Raw genomic sequence first — 20,738 nt, 5'->3', positions numbered from 1 at the left:
CCTAAACCTCAACTTCCTGGATATTGAAAGTGGGCAGAGGGGCAGCTGAAAGAGATGTTGCTGTATGTCCTGTCTTCTGATGGGTGTCATAATGCACTTTTCCCAGGCTAGAAATCACGGAGCTCTAGTGGTCAAGGGAGCCATGGAGGACAGAGCTGGTCAGCAAGAGAGACCTAGCCTCCGTTTGGAAAAGCTACAGCACTGGGCCAGGCACAGGCAGAGTGGGCGCCTCCTGGTGCTGGCGGTGAGGCCAAGCTGCCCCACCCCGACCTTCAGCATGTTAACTTGTACCCCCAATTCAGTTCTACACATGTTTTGTAAGCACCTATCACGTGCCTGGAACTGTGCTAGGTTCTGAGTGGGAGGAGGGTGGAGGAAATATAGAATAAACAAGGGAAGACCCTTAATCTCCAAGTAGATTCTCCATATGGGGAAAACACACAGGTAAGTAACTGAACTACAACATGAGGCAGAAAAAAATTAAATGATATCTCCTTCTCCTTATGACCCTTGGTTGACTACTCTCTGGCACTATGATTCCTCCCAATCGCTGATCTCTGGAAGAGGCAAGGATTGGGAGGAAGGGAATTCCTGACAGTTTCCCTTCAACTACACTGCATCTGGCCTCCAGGTGAGCCAGCTATGGCTGGCAGTGGCTGTGGTGCCCTTTGCTGTCTCAGTAGCCTGCCTGAACTCTGCTTGTCACATGACCACAGCACTGCCACTTGGGCCTGGCATACTGGTAAGAACTACCACGTGGGAGGGTAGAAGGAAGGGCCCCTCCCTAACAAGCCAAACCTCACCACTTGCCTTTCTCATCATTCAGGGTCTCCTCACTGGGATTGTTACTCTTGAGTTGCGCAGAGCACCCCGTCTCTGGAAGGTGAGAGGGGAAAAGAATGTAGTACTATTATCCCACCCCCTGAAACACATACACACATGCACATCTCAGTCTAGGAAGTGAATTTCTCACTGTTGACTAATTGTGTCAGCTCTCTGCCCATGACTGGCCTAAAACCCTGAGGGGGTAAAATAAGAAAGTTTAAAGGGCTGATGGTCTTGTTTGGAGGTGGAAGAACAGGAGCTGAGTTTTGTTTTCAGCTAGGCTACAGGTGGGGCTTGAGGTTCCAATGAGTCCCCTAGGCTGGCAGGACTCAACTGGCTCACTGGCAGGTGCGTGCCATGATGATATTCAACACCTTTAATCTGATCTCGGGCTTCATCGCATTGGTGGTCGAGGTGATGAAGACAGCCTTGATGTCTGCCCCAACTGTCCCCTCCGAGGTACAAGTAAATAAAGGAGAATGTGGGAGGATGTGGAGGCAAGAGGAGGGGAAAGGACAAGGGCAGATAGGTGCAGGGTCCCCTGCAGCATACCCTCAGCCCCATCTACCTACAGCTAGCCGGCTTGCTGGTGCTGGAGCTCAGCGCTGAGGCCTTCACCCTAGGGGGAGTGCTGGTCTCAGCATATTCCCTGTTCCTGCTGAGCCAGAGGAAGCCAAGATGCTGCAGAAGCCAGAGTCTGCGCTACCAGGAGCTACAGGAGGTATTGAGGGTGGGGAGGAAGCAGAGAGCTAGAAACTTTTTTCACTGGCTATTCTGGTCAATGGTACTTAAGGGAAAACAATGGGGCAGGGCAGGAGAGGTTGTTAAACTGAAACTTATTCATTTTCTGGCTTTGGACATGTCTCTCCTAGTGATGGCTAGGAGACTCAGACGGTAAAGCAGTGCGGGAGACCAGGGTTTGATCCCTGGGTTGGGAAGATCCCTTGGAGAAGGAAATGGCAACCCATTCCAGTACTCTTGCCTGGAAAATTCCATGGACTGAGGAGCCTGGTAGGCTACAGTCCATGGGGTCTGCAAAGAGTCACACTCGACTGCAACTTCACTTTCCCTTTCTCCTAGTGATGGGCAACAGGAAACTATGTATCTAAATGGTTGGGGCTAGAAATGTGGGAGAGCATTAGGAATGTGACTAAATATTGGAAGGACTGTGCGAACATGAGGGAAAAAATCGGAGAGGAGGAAACTGCGTCTCTCTGGGATTCCTCCTTTCTCACCCTTGATGTTTTCTCACCTCACAACTGTCTGGTTTTCAGGGCCTCTCAGAGTTGGAGGAAGTTCCTGAGTTGGAGACTGGTCCCACAGTGGCTAGCACAGCAAAGAGAACAAATCAGTGAGCTGGCAAGTGGAAGCAGACATGTGCTGCTCTCCTACCCCACGGGAACATTCTCCAGACTCTCCTGCACAGCATCCCCCTGAACTCAAACTAGATGGAGTCCCCTGAGACATACATGAAGTCTGGTGGAGTGCCTTCAATTCTCCCTCTGACTAGGCCCCTTGCTTTACCCTTCCCTGCTGGGGAAAGCAATACCTAGAGTGAGTCTGCCATCACCTCACAGCCCTGAGAATCTGACTGCCTGCAAGATAAGATATCCTTAAACTAACTTTCAGCTAGATCCATTTCCTCCCTTCCATTCTTACCCATTGCCTCCCCAGCTTCACATCTGCCTCATCTCACTGTTTCCAAGATTTCCACCTTTCACAATCCCATTCACTCCAAACCCGGGTTCCTGTACACGCCCACTCTCTGAAATCAATTCACCACTGGTGCTTCCGTTCTCTCACTTCGATCTGGTGCCTTTCTAGTCTAGCGGAAACTACAAATCCCAGGATGCCTCGCCGCCCTGTGGCCTGCTGGGAAATAAAGAGCCTTCCCTTCTGTGGCGGGGGCGCTGTGCATCTGCTGAGTGACGCGAGGCGCTGGAAATCTGGGCCTAGACGAGCGTTTCCTCGGACGTGACCACTGGCCCCGCGTGCAGGGAGGAGCTGGGCGGGCAGTGCTACGCGGGGGCGCCACCACCCCAACCTCGGTAACTGAGAACTGACTGGGGTTCTATATTCCTCCATCTGGTAGCTTCGGAGACCGGCTGGGGTTGAGGGCTGCCCCTCGGCAGAGCTGGGGTTTCCCAGATGCTGTTGCCGTGTCCCCTCCCACAGTGCCCAGGTCCAAAGTCCTGAGACTTGGAGCGCGCGCGAGAAAGGGGTTGGAGATGATGAGTCAGAAGCCCAGGGCCCTTCTCATCCCCCTCCCCCGGGGCCTAGGCGCCTGAGGAGGACGGACTGGCTGGGCAGACGGTGTGGACAGGGCAGGAAGAGGGAGGGACACGGCGACCCAACCTAAGATTTTCCCGCCTCTTGTGAGCTAGCCGGTGTAATGATCCCGCGTTGCAGCCACCCTTTCTCTCCAAGGCGGGAGCGGGACTGCGCAGGCTCAGCCTCTCGGCAGCCCTGCCGACCTTTGATCCCAGCTGCGGCGCGCTTGCAGAAGCTCTGGTTGTGCTCAACCCCCACCGTTTATGACCTTTGCAAGTGTGCAAAAATGGCAAGTTCAGGTGGGCTTGAGAAAAGCCCAGGAAAACGAGGGCACCCCGTAGCACCAACCCGACAGCTTGCTAGCCGCTAGAGAAACTAGAACTGACCAGAGCTGCAATACTAAAAACTCACCCCAAATTCACATAGTGCCGGGATGGGTGTGCGCTTCACACTCATTTTTGTTCCCACTTGAGAAGGCTGCTTCTCCAGGCCTAACCAAGCCCAGGCACCAGTGAGGAAAGAGCGCAGCCTGGCTGCATTGCCCTTACATTGCAGTGGCGCCAGCTGTTTGTGACACCTTGGGAGTGGTAATAGTTGCCCTATGACAAGATTGTGTGAGTATTAGTGGGTGGGGACAGTTCTGGGATTAGGCTCTGGAATGAGAAAACAAAATCTCCCCCGCCCCCCTCCCCGTCTAAATACCAGAATAATGGAGAGCTCATCTGTGAAGTACTCAAAATAATTTTCCTCAAAATCAGAAGGTGGTGGTAGCTGAAGAAGCTAGGAATGAAAGTCAACAATTCATTCTTAACTGTCTTCCACATAGGAGCAACAAGTTTTAGTCATATGATCAGATATCTAAGAATTGCATTTTAATTCTTGGAAAAGTTCAGTTACCATGCAGATGAACCTTGTATCAGGTTAGGCTAGGTTATGCTGTGGTAACAATGCCAAAATCTCAATGGTCTAAAACCACAAAGGTTTACTCTCTGGCAGGGTGCTCTGCTCCTTGTAAATTATTCAGGTACCCAAGTCCATGGACCACCACCATTTGGAGATCCTACCACGTCAGTTCAATTCAGTTCAGTCGCTTAATCGTGTCGGACTCTTCGCGACCCCATGAATCACAGCATGCCGGGCCTCCCTGTCCATCACCAACTCCCGGAGTTTACCCAAACTCATGTCCATCGAGTCAGTGATGCCATCCAGCCATCTCATCCTCTGTCGTCCCCTTCTCCTCCTGCCCCCAATCCCTCCCAGCATCAGGGTCTTTTCCAATGAGTCAACTCTTCTCATGAGGCCAAAGTATTGGAGTTTCAGCTTTAGCATGAGTCCTTCCAAAGAACACCCAGGACTGATCTCTTTTAGGATGGACTGGTTGGATTTCCTTGCAGTCCAAGGGACTCTCAAGAGTCTTCTCCAACACCGAAGTTGAGAAGCATCAATTCTTTGGTCCTCAGCTTTCTTCACAGTCCAACTCTCACATTCATACATGACCACTGGAAAAACCATAGCCTTGACTAGACAGACCTTTGTTGGCAAAGTAATGTCTCTGCTTTTGAATATGCTATCTAGGTTGGTCATAACTTTCCTTCCAAAGAGTAAGCATCTTTTAATTTCATGGCTGCAGTCACCATCTGCAGTGATTTTGGAGCCCCCAAAAATGAAGTCTGACACTGTTTCCACTGTTTCCCCATCTATTTCCCATGAAGTGATGGGACCGGATGCCATGATCTTCGTTTTCTGAATGTTGAGCTTTCAGCCAACTTTTTCACTCTCCTCTTTCACTTTCATCAAGAGGCTTTTTAGTTCCTCTTCACTTTCTGCCATAAGGGTGGTGTCATCTGCATATCTGAGGTTATTGATATTTCTCCCAGCAATCTTGATTCCAGCTTGTGTTTCTTCCAGCCCAGCATTTCTCATGATGTACTCTGCATAGAAGTTAAATAAGCAGGGTGACAATATACAGCCTTGACGTACTCCTTTTCCTATTTGGAACCAGTCTGTTGTTCCATGACCAGTTCTGACTGTTGCTTCCTGTCCTGCATACAGGTTTCTCAAGAGGCAGGTCAGGTGGTCTGGTATTCCCATCTCTTTCAGAATTTTCCACAGTTTATTGTGATCCACACAATCAAAGGCTTTGGCATAGTCAATAAAGCAGAAATAGATGTTTTTCTGGAACTCTCTTGCTTTTTTGGTGATCCAGCGGATGTTGGCAATTTGATCTCTGGTTCCTCTGCCTTTTCTAAAACCAGCTTGAACATCTGGAAGTTCATGGTTCACGTGTTGCTGAAGCCTGGCTTGGAGAATTTTGAGCATTACTTTACTAGCGTGTGAGATGAGTGCAATTGTGTGGTAGTTTGAGCATTCTTTGGCATTGCCTTTCTTTGGGATTGGAATGAAAACTGACCTTTTCCAGTCCTGTGGCCACTGCTGAGTTTTCCAAATTTGCTGGCATATTGAGTGCAGCACTATCACAGCATCATCCTTCAGGATTTGAAATAGCTCCACTGAAATTCCATCACCTCCACTAGCTTTGTTCACCGTGATGCTTTCTAAGGCCCACTTGACTTCACATTCCAGGATATCTGGCTCTAGGTGCGTGATCACACCATCATGATTACCTGGGTCATGAAGATCTTTTTGTACAGTTCTTCTGTGTATTCTTGCCATCTCTTAATATCTTCTGCTTCTGTTAGGTCCATACTATTTCTGTCCTTTATCGAGCCCATCTTTGCATGAAGTGTTCCCTTGGTAGCTCTAATTTTCTTGAAGAGATCTCTAGTTTTTCCCATTCTGTTGTTTTCCTCTATTTCTTTGCATTGATCACTGAGGAAGGCTTTCTTATCTCTCCCTGCTATTCTTTGGAACTCTGCATTCAGATGTTTATATCTTTCCTTTTCTCCTTTGATTTTCGCTTCTCTTCTTTTCACAGCTATTTGTAAGTTCTCCTCAGACAGCCATTTTGCTTTTTTGCATTTCTTTTCCATGGGGATGTTCTTGATCCCTGTCTCCTGTACAGTGTCACGAACCTCCATCCATAGTTCATCAGGCACTCTGTCTATCAGATCTAGTCCCTTAAATCTATTTCTCACTTCCACTGTATAATCATAAAGGATTTGATTTAGGTCATACCTGAATGGTCTAGTGGTTTTCCCCACTTTCTTCAATTTCAGTCTGAATTTGGCGATAAGGAGTTCATGATCTGAGCCACAGTCAGCTCCCGGTCTTGTTTTTGCTGACTGTATAGAGCTTCTCCATCTTTGGCTGCAAAGAATACAATCAATCTGATTTCGGTGTTGACCATCTGGTGATGTCCATGTGTAGAGTCTTCTCTTGTGTTGTTGGAAGAGGGTGTTTGTTATGACCAGTGCGTTCTCTTGGCAAAACTCTATTAGCCTTTGCCCTGCTTCATTCTGTATGCCAAGGCCAAATTTGCCTGTTACTCCAGGTGTTTCTTTACTTCCTACTTTTGCATTCCAATCCCCTGTAGTGAAAAGGACATCTTTTTGGGGTGTTAGTTCTAAAAGGTCTTGTAGGTTTTCATAGAACCGTTCAGCTTCTTCAGTGTTACTGGTTGAGGCATAGGCTTGGATTACCGTGATATTGAATGGTTTGCCTTGGAAACGAACAGAGATCATTCTGTCGTTTTTGAGATTGCATCCAAGTACTGCATTTCAGACTCTTTTGTTGACCATGATGTCTACTCCATTTCTTCTGAGGGATTCCTGCCCACAGTAGTAGATATAGTGGTCATCTGAGTTAAATTCACCCATTCCAGTCCATTTTAGTTTGCTGATTCCTAGAATGTCAACGTTCACTTTTGCCATCTCCTGTTTGACCACTTCCAATTTGCCTTGATTCATGGACCTAACATTCCAGGTTCCTATGCAATATTGCTCTATACAGCATCGGACCTTGCTTCTATCACAGGTCACATCCATGACTGGGTATTGTTTTTGCTTTGGCTCCATCCCTTCATTCTTTCTGGAGTTATTTCTCCACTGATCTCTAGTAGCATATTGGGCACTTACCAACTTGGGGAGTTCCTCTTTCAGTATCCTATCATTTTGCCTTTTCATACTGTTCATGGGGTTCCCAAGGCAAGAATACTGAAGTGGTTTGCCATTCCCTTCTCCAGTGGACCAGATTCTGTCAGACTCTCCACCATGACCCGTCCATCTTGGGTGGCCCCACAGGGCATGGCTTAGTTTCACTGAGTTAGACAAGGCTGTGGTCTGTGTGATCAGACTGACCAGTTTTCTGTGATTATGGTTTCAGTGTGTCTGCCCTCTGATGCCCTCTTGCAACACCTACTGTCTCACTTGGGTTTCTCTTACCTTGGACGTTGGGTATCTCTTCACGGCTGCTCCAGCAAAGCGCAGCTGCTGCTCCTTACCTTGGATGAGGTCGCCCCTCCTGACCTTGAACATGGAGTAGCTCCTCTCGGCCTTCCTGCGCCTGTGCAGCTGCTGCTCCTTGGACGTGTGGTTGCTCCTCTCGGCCGCCACCCCTGACCTCGGATGTGGGGTAGCTCCTCTCGGCCACTCCTGCACCATCGCAGCCTGGTGCTCTCTACCATGTCACCATGAGACTAATCCCCCCTCCCCCGATCTCCAGCCCCTTCCCAAGTTGTGAAGTAAACATGAAGAATTGTTCAGGTTCTTAAATGCTTCTGCCTCAAAGGGATACATATCACTTTCACACACACTTCATTGAGGAAAACAAGTCATATAGCCGCACCCAACTTCAGAATGGTTAGAAAGGCAATCTTCATATGCCTGAAAGGGGAGTGGACATAGTTCACTGAAAGAAGAGGAGGTAATCATTTGCAAGGATTCTTGAACAACTAAACAGTGGGAATTCATCCATTCCAACAGTTATACCTGTATCTACTTCTCTGGTTTTGATACATGAACCACTAAAATGTAGTTCTTTTTTTTTCTTTGTCCATGTCACATGCCTCGCAGGATCTTAGTTCCCTGACCAGGGATGGAACCCATGCCCCCTACAGTTGGAGACATGAAGGGGACACGCCAGGCCTCCCTGTACATCACCAACTCCCGGAGTTCACTCAGACTCACGTCCATCGAGTCAGTGATGCCATCCAGCCATCTCATCTTCTGTCGTCCCCTTCTCCTGCCCCCAATCCCTCCCAGCATCAGGGTCTTTTCCAATGAGTCAACTTTTTGCATGAGGTGACCAAAAGTACTGGAGTTTCAGCTTTAGCCTCATTTCTTCCAAAGAAATCCCAGGACTGGTCTCATTTAAGATGGACTGGTTGGATCTCCTTGAAGTCCAAGGGACGCTCAAGAGTCTTTTCCAACACCACAGTTCAAAAGCATCAATTCTTCGGCACTCAGCTTTCTTCACAGTCCAACTCTCACATCCATACATGACTACTGGAAAAACCATAGCCTTGATTAGACAGACCTTTGTTGGCAAAGTAATGTCTCTGCTTTTGAATATACTATCTAGGTCGGTCATAACTTTCCTTCTAAGGAGTAAGCATCTTTTAATTTCATGGCTGCAATCACCATCTGCAGTGATTTTGGAGCCCCAAAAATAAAGTGTGACACTGTTTCCACTGTTTCCCCATCTATTTCCCATGAAGTGATGGGACCAGATGCCATGATCTTCATTTTCTGAATGTTGAGCTTTTTCACCCTCCTCTTTCACTTTCATCAAGAGGCTTTTTAGTTCCTCTTCACTTTCTGCCATAAGGGTGGTGTTATCTGCATATCTGAGGTTATTAATATTTCTCCCGGCAATGTTGAAGTTCTTAATAGAAACTTAATAGTTCCCCCTGCCAAGAATAATAAGATTGGGACTCAGAAAATCTAGACTTTGGTTTTGATGTGGAAGTTTGGGCAAATCAGACCTCTCTGAAATGCATTTTGCTTAAATGGAGATTATAATATTTACTCTCGCTACCTTACTGGAGGAGTAATGCTCAAAATTCTCCAAGCCAGGCTTCAGCAACACGTGAACCATGAACTTCCAGATGTTCAAGCTGGTTTTGGAAAAGGCAGAGGAACCAGAGATCAAATTGCCAACATCCGCTGGATCATCGAAAAAGCAAGAGAGTTCCAGAGAAACATCTATTTCTGCTTTATTGACTATGCCAAAGCCTTTGATTGTGTGGATCACAATAAACTGTGGAAAATTCTGAAAGAGATGGGAATACCAGACCACCTGACCTGCCTCTTGAGAAACCTGTATGCAGGTCAGGAAGTAACAGTTAGAACTGGTCATGGAACAACAGACTGGTTCCAAATAGGAAAAGGAGTATGTCAAGGTTGTATATTGTCACCCTGCTTATTTAACTTCTATGCAGAGTACATCATGAGAAACGCTGGGCTGGAAGAAACACAAGCTGGAATCAAGATTGCTGGGAGAAATATCAATAACCTCAGATATGCAGATGACACCACCCTTATGGCAGAAAGTGAAAAGGAACTAAAAAGCCTCTTGATGAAAGTGAAAGAGGAGAGTGAAAAAGCTCAACATTCAGAAAATGAAGATCATGGCATCTGGTCCCATCACTTCATGGGAAATAGATGGGGAAACAGTGGAAACAGTGTCACACTTTATTTTTGGGGGCTCCAAAATCACTGCAGATGGTGACTGCAGCCATGAAATTAAAAGGTGCTTACTCTTTGGAAGGAAAGTTATGACCAACCTAGATAGCATATTCAAAAGCAGAGACATTACTTTGCCAACAAAGGTCCATCTAGTCAAGGCTTTGGTTTTTCCAGTAGTCATGTATGGATGTGAGAGTTGGACTGTGAAGAAAGCTGAGCGCTGAAGAATTGATGCTTTTGAACTGTGGTGTTGGAGAAGACTCTTGAGAGTCCCTTGGACTGCAAGGAAATCCAACCAGTCCATTCTGAAGGAGACCAGTCCTGGGATTTCTTTGGAAAGAATGATGCTAAAGCTGAAACTCCAGTACTTTGGCCACCTTATGTGAAGAGTTGACTCATTGGAAAAGACTCTGATGCTGGGAGGGATTGGGGGCAGGAGGAGAAGGGGACGACAGAGGATGAGATGGATGGATGGCATCACGGAGTCAATGGACGTCAGTCTGAGTGAACGGGAGTTGGTGATGGACAGGGAGGCCTGGTGTGCTGCAATTCATGGGGTCTCAAAGAGTCGGACATGACTGAGCAACTGAACTGAACTGACTGAAGGCTCAAATAAATCACACATGAGAAAACAAAAAAAACTTTAAAACTATAAAGCACTTCAGAGATTGAAAATAAATTGCCTATAGAAATGAGAAATGGTGTAAATAAGTGAAGCAGATTAGGCATGAGTTAATAGGGAGTGATGGGAACTATGGCAAACTAGAAAGCCCACATTTTGTTTAAAGACTAACCCTACTCAACTCTACCCAATTATTGGCATGTGGGACTGTGGGCTTAGTATTGCCATTGTTCCAATTTTTCTATAATAGTCAAAAATTCTGACTTTTAAAATGTAAAATCTTCTGATTTTAAAATATTAACAACTGATTTTCTTAAAACTGAGTACCAGATTTGGTCCATAGTCCTTCAATTATTATCTCTCCTTTATATACACATATGGTAGAAATTTAGAGTTTAGATGTACAATATGGTTCTTGTAGGCCATCAAAGCCTTTTATAAAATTCAAGAGTCCTGTAGAGATTTAACATTAGGTTCTCAAAACCATTTTTTAAGAATCATATCCCTCTCATATTGATTTTCAGGGAAGGGTGTTTTGCCCCACAGGGATTACTTGGCAATTTTTGGTAGTGACAGCTTTTGGTAGTGACAGTGGGGGTGGGGTGGGGAAGACTATGTAGGCAAAAGAGTATTAAGAGGATAAATTGGAAGATCAGAGATTTAGTCCCAGTGCTACTGTTGCCCCTTTCCTGTGCATTGTCCTCTGCAAGCTGCAAGTAAAGACTGTGAGACTTGTCCTGTGGTCCTCATTATCCCCCCACCCTTCCCGGCATACTGCCTACTGCCAGAGTTACTAGCTGCTCCATGAAAGCATTCTGCTTTGCTCAATGCTTCCCAGCAACCATTGTATCTGTCCCTTCATCAGTTTGGCAGCCGCTATAGAAGTCACTCATGTTTTACTTGAATTGCTGCCCATTGGAACTTCACAGAAAGAAGTGACTGTGACAAGGTTCCTGCTGACGTCAGTTTTAAAGGCCTTGACCCCATCCCCTGCTTTAAGCATTTGAGAAATATGTGGCTTCATATGCGACTGAATTCTGAGGTGGTTGGGAAATTCTCCGTGTTGATGAATTTTACCCTGATTTTTTTGAAATTCAGTCATTTATTCTGACCTCAAATACATGATTGTAGACAACAGACATTTCCCAAATGAAGTATCAGCTTTTGCAGACGGTTCGGGTTTTGTGTCCTGGGCTTTGTCCTCTGCTGCCATCTTGTGGCCTCTTTGCTGCCGGGGTTGAGGTCTCACAAAGGGCCTTGCCTCCAGGTAATGGCGTGTGTCAGTGGCTTATGGCTTAGTTGGAGAAGGACTCTCTGCTCACTGTTGGGTACGCGCCAAATCCCTCCCCTGCTATGAGTCCACCTGGGCCATGACACACGCCAAGCGCGTAGCAAGTAGGCTGGAGGCACAGGGCCCTTCTGGGTCATTCCCAGCCCTTGGGCCTCCATGTGTTATGCAATCCTGGACTCAAGCCAGAAAATCAGTAAACTCAACTACCCAGGAGTAATCGGAGCTGACCTCGCTTGCTTGGCCCAGTGAATGCCCTGCAGCCTCTCTCTACTCACCGTCAGGGCTGAGTTATTCTTTATCTTAGTGAGAAGAGATGATTACCTCATCAGGATTTTGTTTTACTGTCTAGGCCCATTTTGGTTTGCTCTGTGTACACACCGTTGCTTCTTGGCTTGTCCAGCCAGTACTGCTACAAGTTCAATGTTTAATTGCTGGATTGAGCAGGACAGTGGCAGTGTGTGTCACTGTTAAGCAGTGTTTCCTATAAGGATGACAGGATCTGAGCACTGTAGTGATCAGAGGTCCATGCCCAAGGCACAGGGAATCTAGGAGACTGCCCTTGTAGCTGGGCTGTTGGTGACTGAGCAGCAAGTGACTCGTTCTGGAGGAAAGGCAGGAAAACTTCTAGTTGGTGCTATTTTTCTTTCATTATAATAATGTATTTAAAACCTTCCAAGCGTTAAAGTATTAATAAATGTATAGAACTGTCTCCTAGCTGTTTGCCCTTCCTGTATATTTTACACATGTTTGGCTTTTTATGGAGAGCCCAGACTCTACCAGGCCCTCCTTATCCCTAATTGCAGAATTGGAGGAGGAGACAATGGAGGAGGGGGAGGAAAAACAGTTGCCTGTAGTTTGTTTCAATATGCTTTCCCATGTGTAAAAATTTAGGGGAGTCTGGTGCTCTGTGATGACCTGGAGGAATAGGATGGGGGAAGGCGAAGAAGGCTGGGGAGGGAAGGGCTATATCTATAATTACAGCTGATTTGCATTGCTGTATGGCAGAAACTAACACAACACTGTAAAATTTTTTTAATTAAATTTAAAAATAGAAAAAAAAGGCAAAAATTCAGGGAAAGGGCCTCCTTGTATAATTTCCTAGGCTATTAAACTGGTATGTGTTGCTTTATAACTCAGATGCTGTTTATTTAATAGGAGTTGTCTTCTGTTTCTTTTGTTTTTCCTTCTTTGCTTATATTTTTTCAGCTTTATTTTAATTATATTTTGTGGTTCATGTTATTCCTTTTTATTTTTATAAATTTTTTTAAAAACTTATTTATTTTTGGCTGCTCTGGGTCTTCATTGGTGCACATGGACTTTCTCTAGTGTGGCTAGCAGAGGCTACTCTTTAGTTATGTTGTGCAGGCTTCTCATTGCCATGGCTTCTCTTGTTGGCGAGCATGGGCTCTAAGGTATGCAGGCTTCAGTCATTGTGGTACACGGGCTTAGTTGCCCCGTGGGATGTGGGATCTTCTCGGACCAGAGATTGAACAGTGTCCCCAGGATTGGCAGGGAGATTCTTAAGCACTGGACCATCTGGTAAGTCCTATATGTTATTCTTGATTCTACTTATGATCTGAATCTCTGGTTTATTTTTCTTATCAGAAACTTTTCCTGTGTTCAATCCAGAGTGAGTGAGTTGTTTTTGTTGACTCTTATCTATTTTTCCTTGCCTTTTAAAGTTTCTTGTTTATAAAGTATTTTTCTACAAGTCCAAGCTCCTCAGATAGAGGAGCTTTGCTTCTTTATAATTCTATGCTCACTTTATGTATGAGGAAACTACTCTGTATCCACTCTTGTGCTTTAGATAAAATGAGAGGACTCAACGTCATGGCATAAGAGGAACAGGACTGATGTCTTTGTAAATCTCACAGATAATTATGAGGAAGAGAAACTATTGTTAGTGAGCCCAAGATGTGAAGCTGGGTCCAATGGTGTCGTATTATAGAGAGGCAGAGAGGCTGGTTTTCAACCAAAAAAGAGAAATGGAACACCTTTCTAAAGATGAGCTGCTTTGAAGTTAATCTCTCAACCTCTGGGTAATGTTTGAGGTGTTTTGTGCAATGCACTTCTGTACAGTTAAGTTGTTGAAGTGAGTTTTCAAGTATCAACCAAACAGTTGGAATGTTGTTGTTCAGTTTCTGAGTCATGTCCAACTCTTTGAGACACCATGGACTGTAGCACACGAGGCTTCTCTGTCCTTCACCATCTCTGGGAGCTCAAACTAATTGCTCAAACTAATGTCCATTGAGTCAGTGATGCCATCCAACCTTCTCATCCTCTGTCATCCCCTTCTCTTCCTGCCTTCAATCTTTCCCAGCATCAGGGTCTATTCTAATGAGTCTGCTCTTTGCATCAGATAGCCAAAGTACTGGAGCTTCAGCTTCAGCATGAATCTTTCCAATGAATATTCAGGACTGATTTCCTTTAGAATTGACTGGTTGGATTTCCTTGCTGTCCAAGGGACTGTCAACAGGCTTCTCCAACACCACAACATTGGACTTTATATTCACCATCAGACACATCCACAACTGGGCATTTTTTCCGCTTTGGCTCAATCTCTTCATTCCTTCTAGAGCTATTTCTCTGCTCTTCTCCAGTAGCATATTGGGCACTTAACAACCTGGGGAATTCATCTTTCAGTGTCATATCTTTTTGCATTTTTGTACTGTTCATGGGGTTCTCAAGGCAAGAATGCTGAAGTGGTTTGCCATTCTCTTCTCCAGTAATGGTTGGAATAGATGACCTTTAATTTATTCTCCAACATTAAGATTTGGTTTCTCAGCAGTGAAGGTTTTGTTCTTTGACTGCTCTGGGTCTTCGTTGCACATGGGCTTTCTCTGCTTGCGGAGAGTGGGGGCTACTCTGTAGTTATGGTGCGTGGGCTTCTCATTGAGATGGCTTCTCTTGTTGTGAAACACAGGCTCTAGGGTGCTCAGGCTTCAGTAGTTGCAGCTTGCAAGCTCCAGAGCACAGTCTCAATAGTTGTGGCACACAGGCTTAGTTGCCCCATGGCATGTGGGATCTTCCTGGACCAAGGATTGAATAATGTTCCCTATATTGCAAGACAGATTCTTAATCACTGGACTAGCAGGGAAACCCCAGGGATGGTTTTTTAAATGGACCCACCCATAAGCTGGTGTCTTAGGCAGTAAAGAATCTGCCTGCAATGTAGGAGACGCAGGTTCAATCCCTGGGTTGGGAAGATCCCCTGGAAAGGGGAAAGGCTACCCACTCCAGTATTCTGGCCTGGAGAATTCCCTGGACTGTGTAGACCATGGTGGGGTCTCAAAGAGTCAGACACGACTGAGTGACTTTCACTTTCAAGGATGATGATGATGACAGCAGTGACTCAGTGATGGGCAAGGTGGGAGTCAGGACTGTTTTTTGCACACATTAGTGAAAAGTCAGAACAATCAAAACTCCAGTGAGAAGTTAAAGCCATGTCATGTCAAAATAGCTAAGTCAAAACATCTCACTTTGGCACATATGTTTCTTACTTTTATGCCTTATTCAAGCAGTGGTAAGTCCTAGCCCCAAATTGCTAACTGGTACTGATTCTTCAAGACTCAGTTTAGTCTTCACCTACTTTGGGAAGCTTCCCTGACTTCTCTCCTCACTAAGGTGCTTTTACAGTGCTCTACACATAATTCCATACTTACTATGAAGGGGATCAGAAGACTTCACCCCAAAATGTGTCACATTGGCATGGAGATTGTCTTGATTAGAAGGTAAATAAGCAGCACACTCAGAAAGAGCTCTTTGCCCTCCCTCTAATAAAAGTGGAATATAAATTTCCCTTTGTAAATGTCATCCCCCTCCTATCTCTCATAGTGGGAGGAAGAAAAGCAACCATTACACATCAGAGTCAGCACCATCATGAATGTACACAAACAACCATACTAAAATCACCATTATCTTCTATCAGTTTTCCCCGTATATTTAGTTTCCTGAAATCTATCACTCCTAGAGGCCTAAAATGCTTTTCCTTTGTCTTGTTACTTCTCCACAGTTTATCACCCTTTGTTAAAATAGTATATAATCCCCTGTGTCTAAGCACCTCTTTGATCCATCATTTCTTTTCTATGAAGAGCCTCTGTATATATAAAAATTGAAATATTAACAAGTGAAGTGTATATGCCTTTTTTCATGTTAATTTGACTTTTATCAATTTAATTTGCAAGCTCCAGCTACTAAACCAAGAAGGTAGAGAAGTTTTTTCTTCCCCTAAAAATTAAACTATCATTTATGTGCCCACCTTTGAAGCAGGAACTGTTTTATTCATCTTTATAAGCCCAGAACCTAGCTAAGGGAATGGCATATAGGAGACATTCAATACACGTTGACTGACTGAATGAATAAATACACTAAGTCTGAAGGAACTTCAACATAGTAACTCCTATGCAACATTATGACAGTCATTCAGTCTCTGCTAAAACATTAACAGTAACAGTCACTGGAGAAAATCACTCAATCATGGCAGCTGGTTCCACAACAAATTCCTGATCTCAAACTGCAGCTATATCCTAAAGGCAGCCCCGTAATATTAATACTACTATTGGCAGTTCTCAGTTTCCACAGCTGCTACTTCAAGTTTTTTGTCTTGTTTTGTTTTCAATAGTTATTCTAAAGTTCATCTAGAAGAATAAACAAATGATAATGAAAGAACGAGAAGGCAGGAAAGAAGAAAAAGAAAGAAGAGAGAAAGGGTTTCTAACAAGAGTAATAAGGTGAGACTTGGTCTATCAGCTATTAATGTATAAGATGAAAAATTAAAACACTATGGTATTGACATCAGAATAGATAGATAGATGAATGGAATAGAATAGAGTCAAAAGAAGAGCTCAAGTATATATAAGATTTAATAAATTTTAGTACTATTTCTTATCAGTTAATCATGAACTAAAATCCGTTTATTATATTGGAATAACTGCATAACTGTACCAAATTATACTTCTATCATATACCATACACCAAAATAAATTCTAGACATAAATGGAAAAAATCGAAATCATAAAAATATGAGAAGAAATATAGGTAATTATTTATATAACCCAGGTCAAATGAGAGCTTTTAGATATAACATTAATAACAGAAACTGCAAATAAAGCTAGTGGAGGTGATGAACAAAGCTAGTGGAAGTGATGGCATTCCAGCAGAGCTATTTCAAATCCTAAAAGATGATGCTGTTATAGCGCTGCACTAAATATGCCAGCAAATTTGGAAAATTCATCAGTGGCCACAGGATTGGAAAAGGTCAGTTTTCATTCCAATCCTAAAGAAGGGCAGTGCCAAAGAATGTTCAAACTACCACACAACTGCATTCATTTCACATGCTAGCAAAGTAGTGCTCAAAATCCTTCAAACTAGGCTTCAACACTATGTGAACCGAGAACTTCCAGATGTACAACTTGCATACAGAAAAGGCAGAGGAACCTGAAATCAAATTGCCAACATACTTTGGATCATAGAAAATACTAGAGAATTCCAGAAGAACATATATTTCCACTTCATTGACTACGTGCTAAAGCCTTTGACTGTGTGGATCACAACAAACTGTGGAAAATTCTTAAAGAGATGGGAATACCAGACCACCTTACCTGCCTTCTGAAAAACCTGTATGCAGGTTAAGAAGCAACAGTTAGAACCGGACATGGAAAAATGGACTGGTTCAAAATTGGAAAATGAGTATATCAAGGCTGTATATTGTCACCCTGCTTATTTAACTTATATGCAGAGTACATCATGCAAAATGCCGGGCTGGATGAAGCACAGCTGGAATCAAGATTGTGAGGAGAAAAATCCATAGCCTCAGATATGCAGATGATACCACCCTTATGGCAGAAGAGGAACTAAAGAGCTTCTTGATGAAGGTGAAAGAGAGGAGAGTGAAAAAGCTGGCTTAAAACTCAACATTTAAAAAACTAAGATCATGGCATCTGATCCCATCACTTCATGGCAAATAGATGGGGAAACAATGGAAACAGTAAGAGACTTTATTTTTGGGGGCTCCAAAATCACTGCAGATGGTGACTGCAGCCATGAAATTAAAAGACGCTTGCTCCTTGGAAGAAAACCAATGACAAACCTGGACAGTTTAAAAAGCAGGGATTATTAAAAAGCAGGGATATTACTTTGCCTACAAAGGTCTGTATAATCAAAGCTGTGGTTCTTCCAGTGGTCATGTACAGATATGAGAGCTAGACAATAAAACAGGCTGAGTGCAGAAGAATCGATGCCTTCAGATTGTGGTGTTGGAGAAGACTCTTGAGAGTCTCTTGAACAGCAAGGAAATCAAACCAGTCAATCCTAAACGAAATTAACCTTGAATATTCACTGGAAGGACTGATGTTGAACCTGAAGCTCCAATATTTTGGCCACCTGATGCAAAGAGCTGACTCATTGGAAAAGACCCTGATACTGGGCAAGATTGAAGGCAGGAGGAGAAGGGGACAACAGAGGATGAGATGGTTGGATGGCATCACCAATTCAATGGACATGAGTTTGTGCAAACTCCCGGAGATGGTGAAGGACAGGGAAGCCTGGCATGTTGCTGCCCATGGGGTCATAAAGAGTTGGACACTACTGAGCGAATGAACAACGAAGTAGAAACTGAAAGGAAAAAGATTGATTTCACATTAAAAACTTTAAGCTTTCTATCAAAAAAATTGCAATAAATAAAGGTAAAGTTCAAATGTAAAGTTAAAAGATGACAGAATAACATAAAACTAAAAGATGGTTAGTATCAGTACTGAATCTTTTCTTTTTTAATATTTATTTTTCTTTATTATTTGGCTGCTCTGGGTCTTAGTTGTGACATGTGGGATCTAGATCCCTCACCAGGGTTCAAACCCCGGCCCCCTGCATTGTGAGTGTGGAGTCTTAGCCACTGGGCCATCAGGGAAGTCCCTGAATCTTTTCTTACAGAGAAACTGAGCCAATTTACCAAACAAAGAAATACAGTAAAGAAACTTACATGGCGAATAAATTCAATTTATTTATTTATCTATTTTTTGGCTGCACTGCTCAGCATGTGAGATCTTAGTTCCCCAACCAGGGATGAAACCTGTGCCCCCTGCAATGGAAGCAAAGAATCTTAACCACTGGACTGCCAGCTGCTGCTGCTGCTAAGTCGCTTCAGTCGTGTCCGACTCTGTGTGACCCCATAGACGGCAGCCCACCAGGCCCCGCCGTCCCTGGGATTCTCCAGGCAAGAACACTGGAGTGGGTTGCCATTTCCTCCTCCAATGCATGAAAGTGAAAAGTGAAAGTGAAGTCGCTCAGTCGTGTCTGACTCTTAGGGACCCCATGGACCGCAGCCTACCAGGCTCCTCCGTCCATGGGATTTTCCAGGCAAGAGTACTGGAGTGGGTTGCCATTGCCAGGGAAGTCCCTAAATAGATGCAATTTAAAACAATAAGATGCTATTTTGTGTCAATCATATTGTTACTTTTAAATGCATAAAACCCATCATTGATGAGTGTGTAAGGAAATAGGCATTCTCTTATTTGTCTGATAGGACTGTAAATTGGTAAGCTGTAATGGAAAGCAACTTAACATCTTGTACATACAGATTAAAAATTGCCTATCCTTGGGAATTCTCTGGTAGTCCAGTGGTTAGGGCTCTGCACTTTTACTGCAGGAAGCACAGGTTTGATACCTGGTCAAGAAGCTAAAATCCTGCATGCTGCATGGCTTGGCCAAAAAAAAAAAAAAAAATTGGCTACACTTAACCCAGCAACTCCGTATCTAGGAATTTTTTACAGGAATACTTTTGGACATATGTAAGGAGTTACCTACTGAAATGTTCAGTACATCATTAATTTTTAAAGTGCAAGCAGTTTTAAATATCTAACAATTTGGTGTGTGTGTTAGTTGCTCATTTGTGTGTGACTCTTTGCAACCCCAGGGACTGTAGCCCGCCAGGCTCCTCCATCCCTGGGATTTCCCAGGTAAGAATGCTGGAGTGGGTTGCCATTTCCTTCTCCAGGGGATCTTCCCAACCCAGGGATTGAATCCAGGTCTCCAACATCGTAAGCAGACTCTTTACCATCTGAGCCACCAGAGAAACAATACAGTTGTTGATTTTTATTTTATTATTATTATTTTAAAATTTTACTCCACACCCACGCCCCCTGCAGTGGAAGCACAGAGTCCTAACCATCAGACTGCCAGGGACGTCCTAGTTGATTTTTAAAGTATAATAAACCTAGAGATTGAAATGTTATACTATATTACACTGGTATAAAAAGAGTAAAAGATGCCCATGGTATATTCCTAAGTAAAAAAATTTTTTCATCATTACATCCAATTAAAAAATGGCAAAAAGACTTGAATAAAAAAGTCTTTTGCCATTTTTCTCCAAAAAATTTGCAAATGGCCAATAATCACATGAAAATTATGTCAAGCATCATTAGTCATTAGGGAAATACAATTCAAAACCACAATGAGAGCTATAAGAACAACAACAACAAACGGAAAATAACAAGTGTTGGCACAGATGTGGAGGAATTGGATCTCTCATGTATTGCTGGTAGGAGCATAAATGCTGCTTTGGAAAATAGGTTGGCATTTCCTCAATAGGTGGGCATTTCCTCAATAGGTGAGACATAGAATTACTATATGAGCCAGTAATTCTTATCTTATGCATTTACTAAACAGGTGTTCAAACAAAGATTTAGATATAAATATTCATAGAGAAAGGATGGAAACAACTCAAATGACCATCAACTAATAAATGAATACATACGATGTGGTATATCCATATAATGGAACACTTCTTATTCCACTATACAACATGGATGAACCCTGCAAATACTGTATTAAATGCAAGAAGCCAGACACAAAAGGCCACATATTGTGTGATTCCATTTATCTGAAATATCTAGAATAGGCAAATCCATGGAAACAAAAGGCATATTAATGGTTGCCATGGGCTAGGAAGAAAGAATGGGGCAAGACTGCAAAATGGCTATGGGGTCTCCTTTTGTGATGCTGAAAGTGTTCTGGAACTAGATAGTGGTAATGATTGCAGAACACTATGAATGTATTAAATGCTGCTGAATTGTATACTTTAAAATAGTTAAAATAGTGAAATGTATGTTATGTGAATTTTACCACAATAAAAAAAGCACATTACAAAACA

The 20,738-nt window shown here is 43.7% G+C and overlaps 2 protein-coding genes across 4 annotated transcripts in view; one reads left to right on the top strand and one right to left on the bottom strand.

The window, feature by feature from the left end:
• Positions 1–3,640, bottom strand: part of ZNF219 (zinc finger protein 219) — a 14,407-nt gene extending 10,767 nt beyond the window's left edge. The window contains exons 1-2 of one of the 3 annotated variants that reach the window (XM_061430569.1): positions 3,508–3,640; positions 2,078–2,151 (exon numbers count right to left, since the gene is read on the bottom strand). The gene's annotated coding sequence lies outside the window, so the exon portion shown is untranslated. Of the gene's footprint in view, positions 1–2,077; positions 2,152–2,484; positions 2,567–3,507 lie in introns of those variants that run through there. The other 2 variants (XM_061430570.1, XM_061430573.1) reach the window with 2 other exon arrangements.
• TMEM253 (transmembrane protein 253) overlaps positions 1–20,738 on the top strand; it is a 22,667-nt gene extending 1,929 nt beyond the window's left edge. Inside the window, exons 2-8 of the mRNA XM_061430584.1 lie at positions 107–244; positions 632–742; positions 827–883; positions 1,174–1,284; positions 1,400–1,546; positions 2,100–2,873; positions 9,069–20,738. Coding sequence (XP_061286568.1) covers positions 143–244; positions 632–742; positions 827–883; positions 1,174–1,284; positions 1,400–1,546; positions 2,100–2,180 — 609 coding nt within the window. The 5' untranslated portion in view covers positions 107–142 and the 3' untranslated portion in view covers positions 2,181–2,873; positions 9,069–20,738. The remainder of the gene's footprint in view (positions 1–106; positions 245–631; positions 743–826; positions 884–1,173; positions 1,285–1,399; positions 1,547–2,099; positions 2,874–9,068) is intronic.

This window comes from Bos javanicus, chromosome 10, assembly GCF_032452875.1.
Source record: "Bos javanicus breed banteng chromosome 10, ARS-OSU_banteng_1.0, whole genome shotgun sequence".
Classification (NCBI taxonomy): Eukaryota; Metazoa; Chordata; class Mammalia; order Artiodactyla; family Bovidae; genus Bos; species Bos javanicus.
The sequence above is the reverse complement of the archived record's forward strand: the minus strand, read 5'-3'. Positions and strand labels throughout refer to the sequence as shown.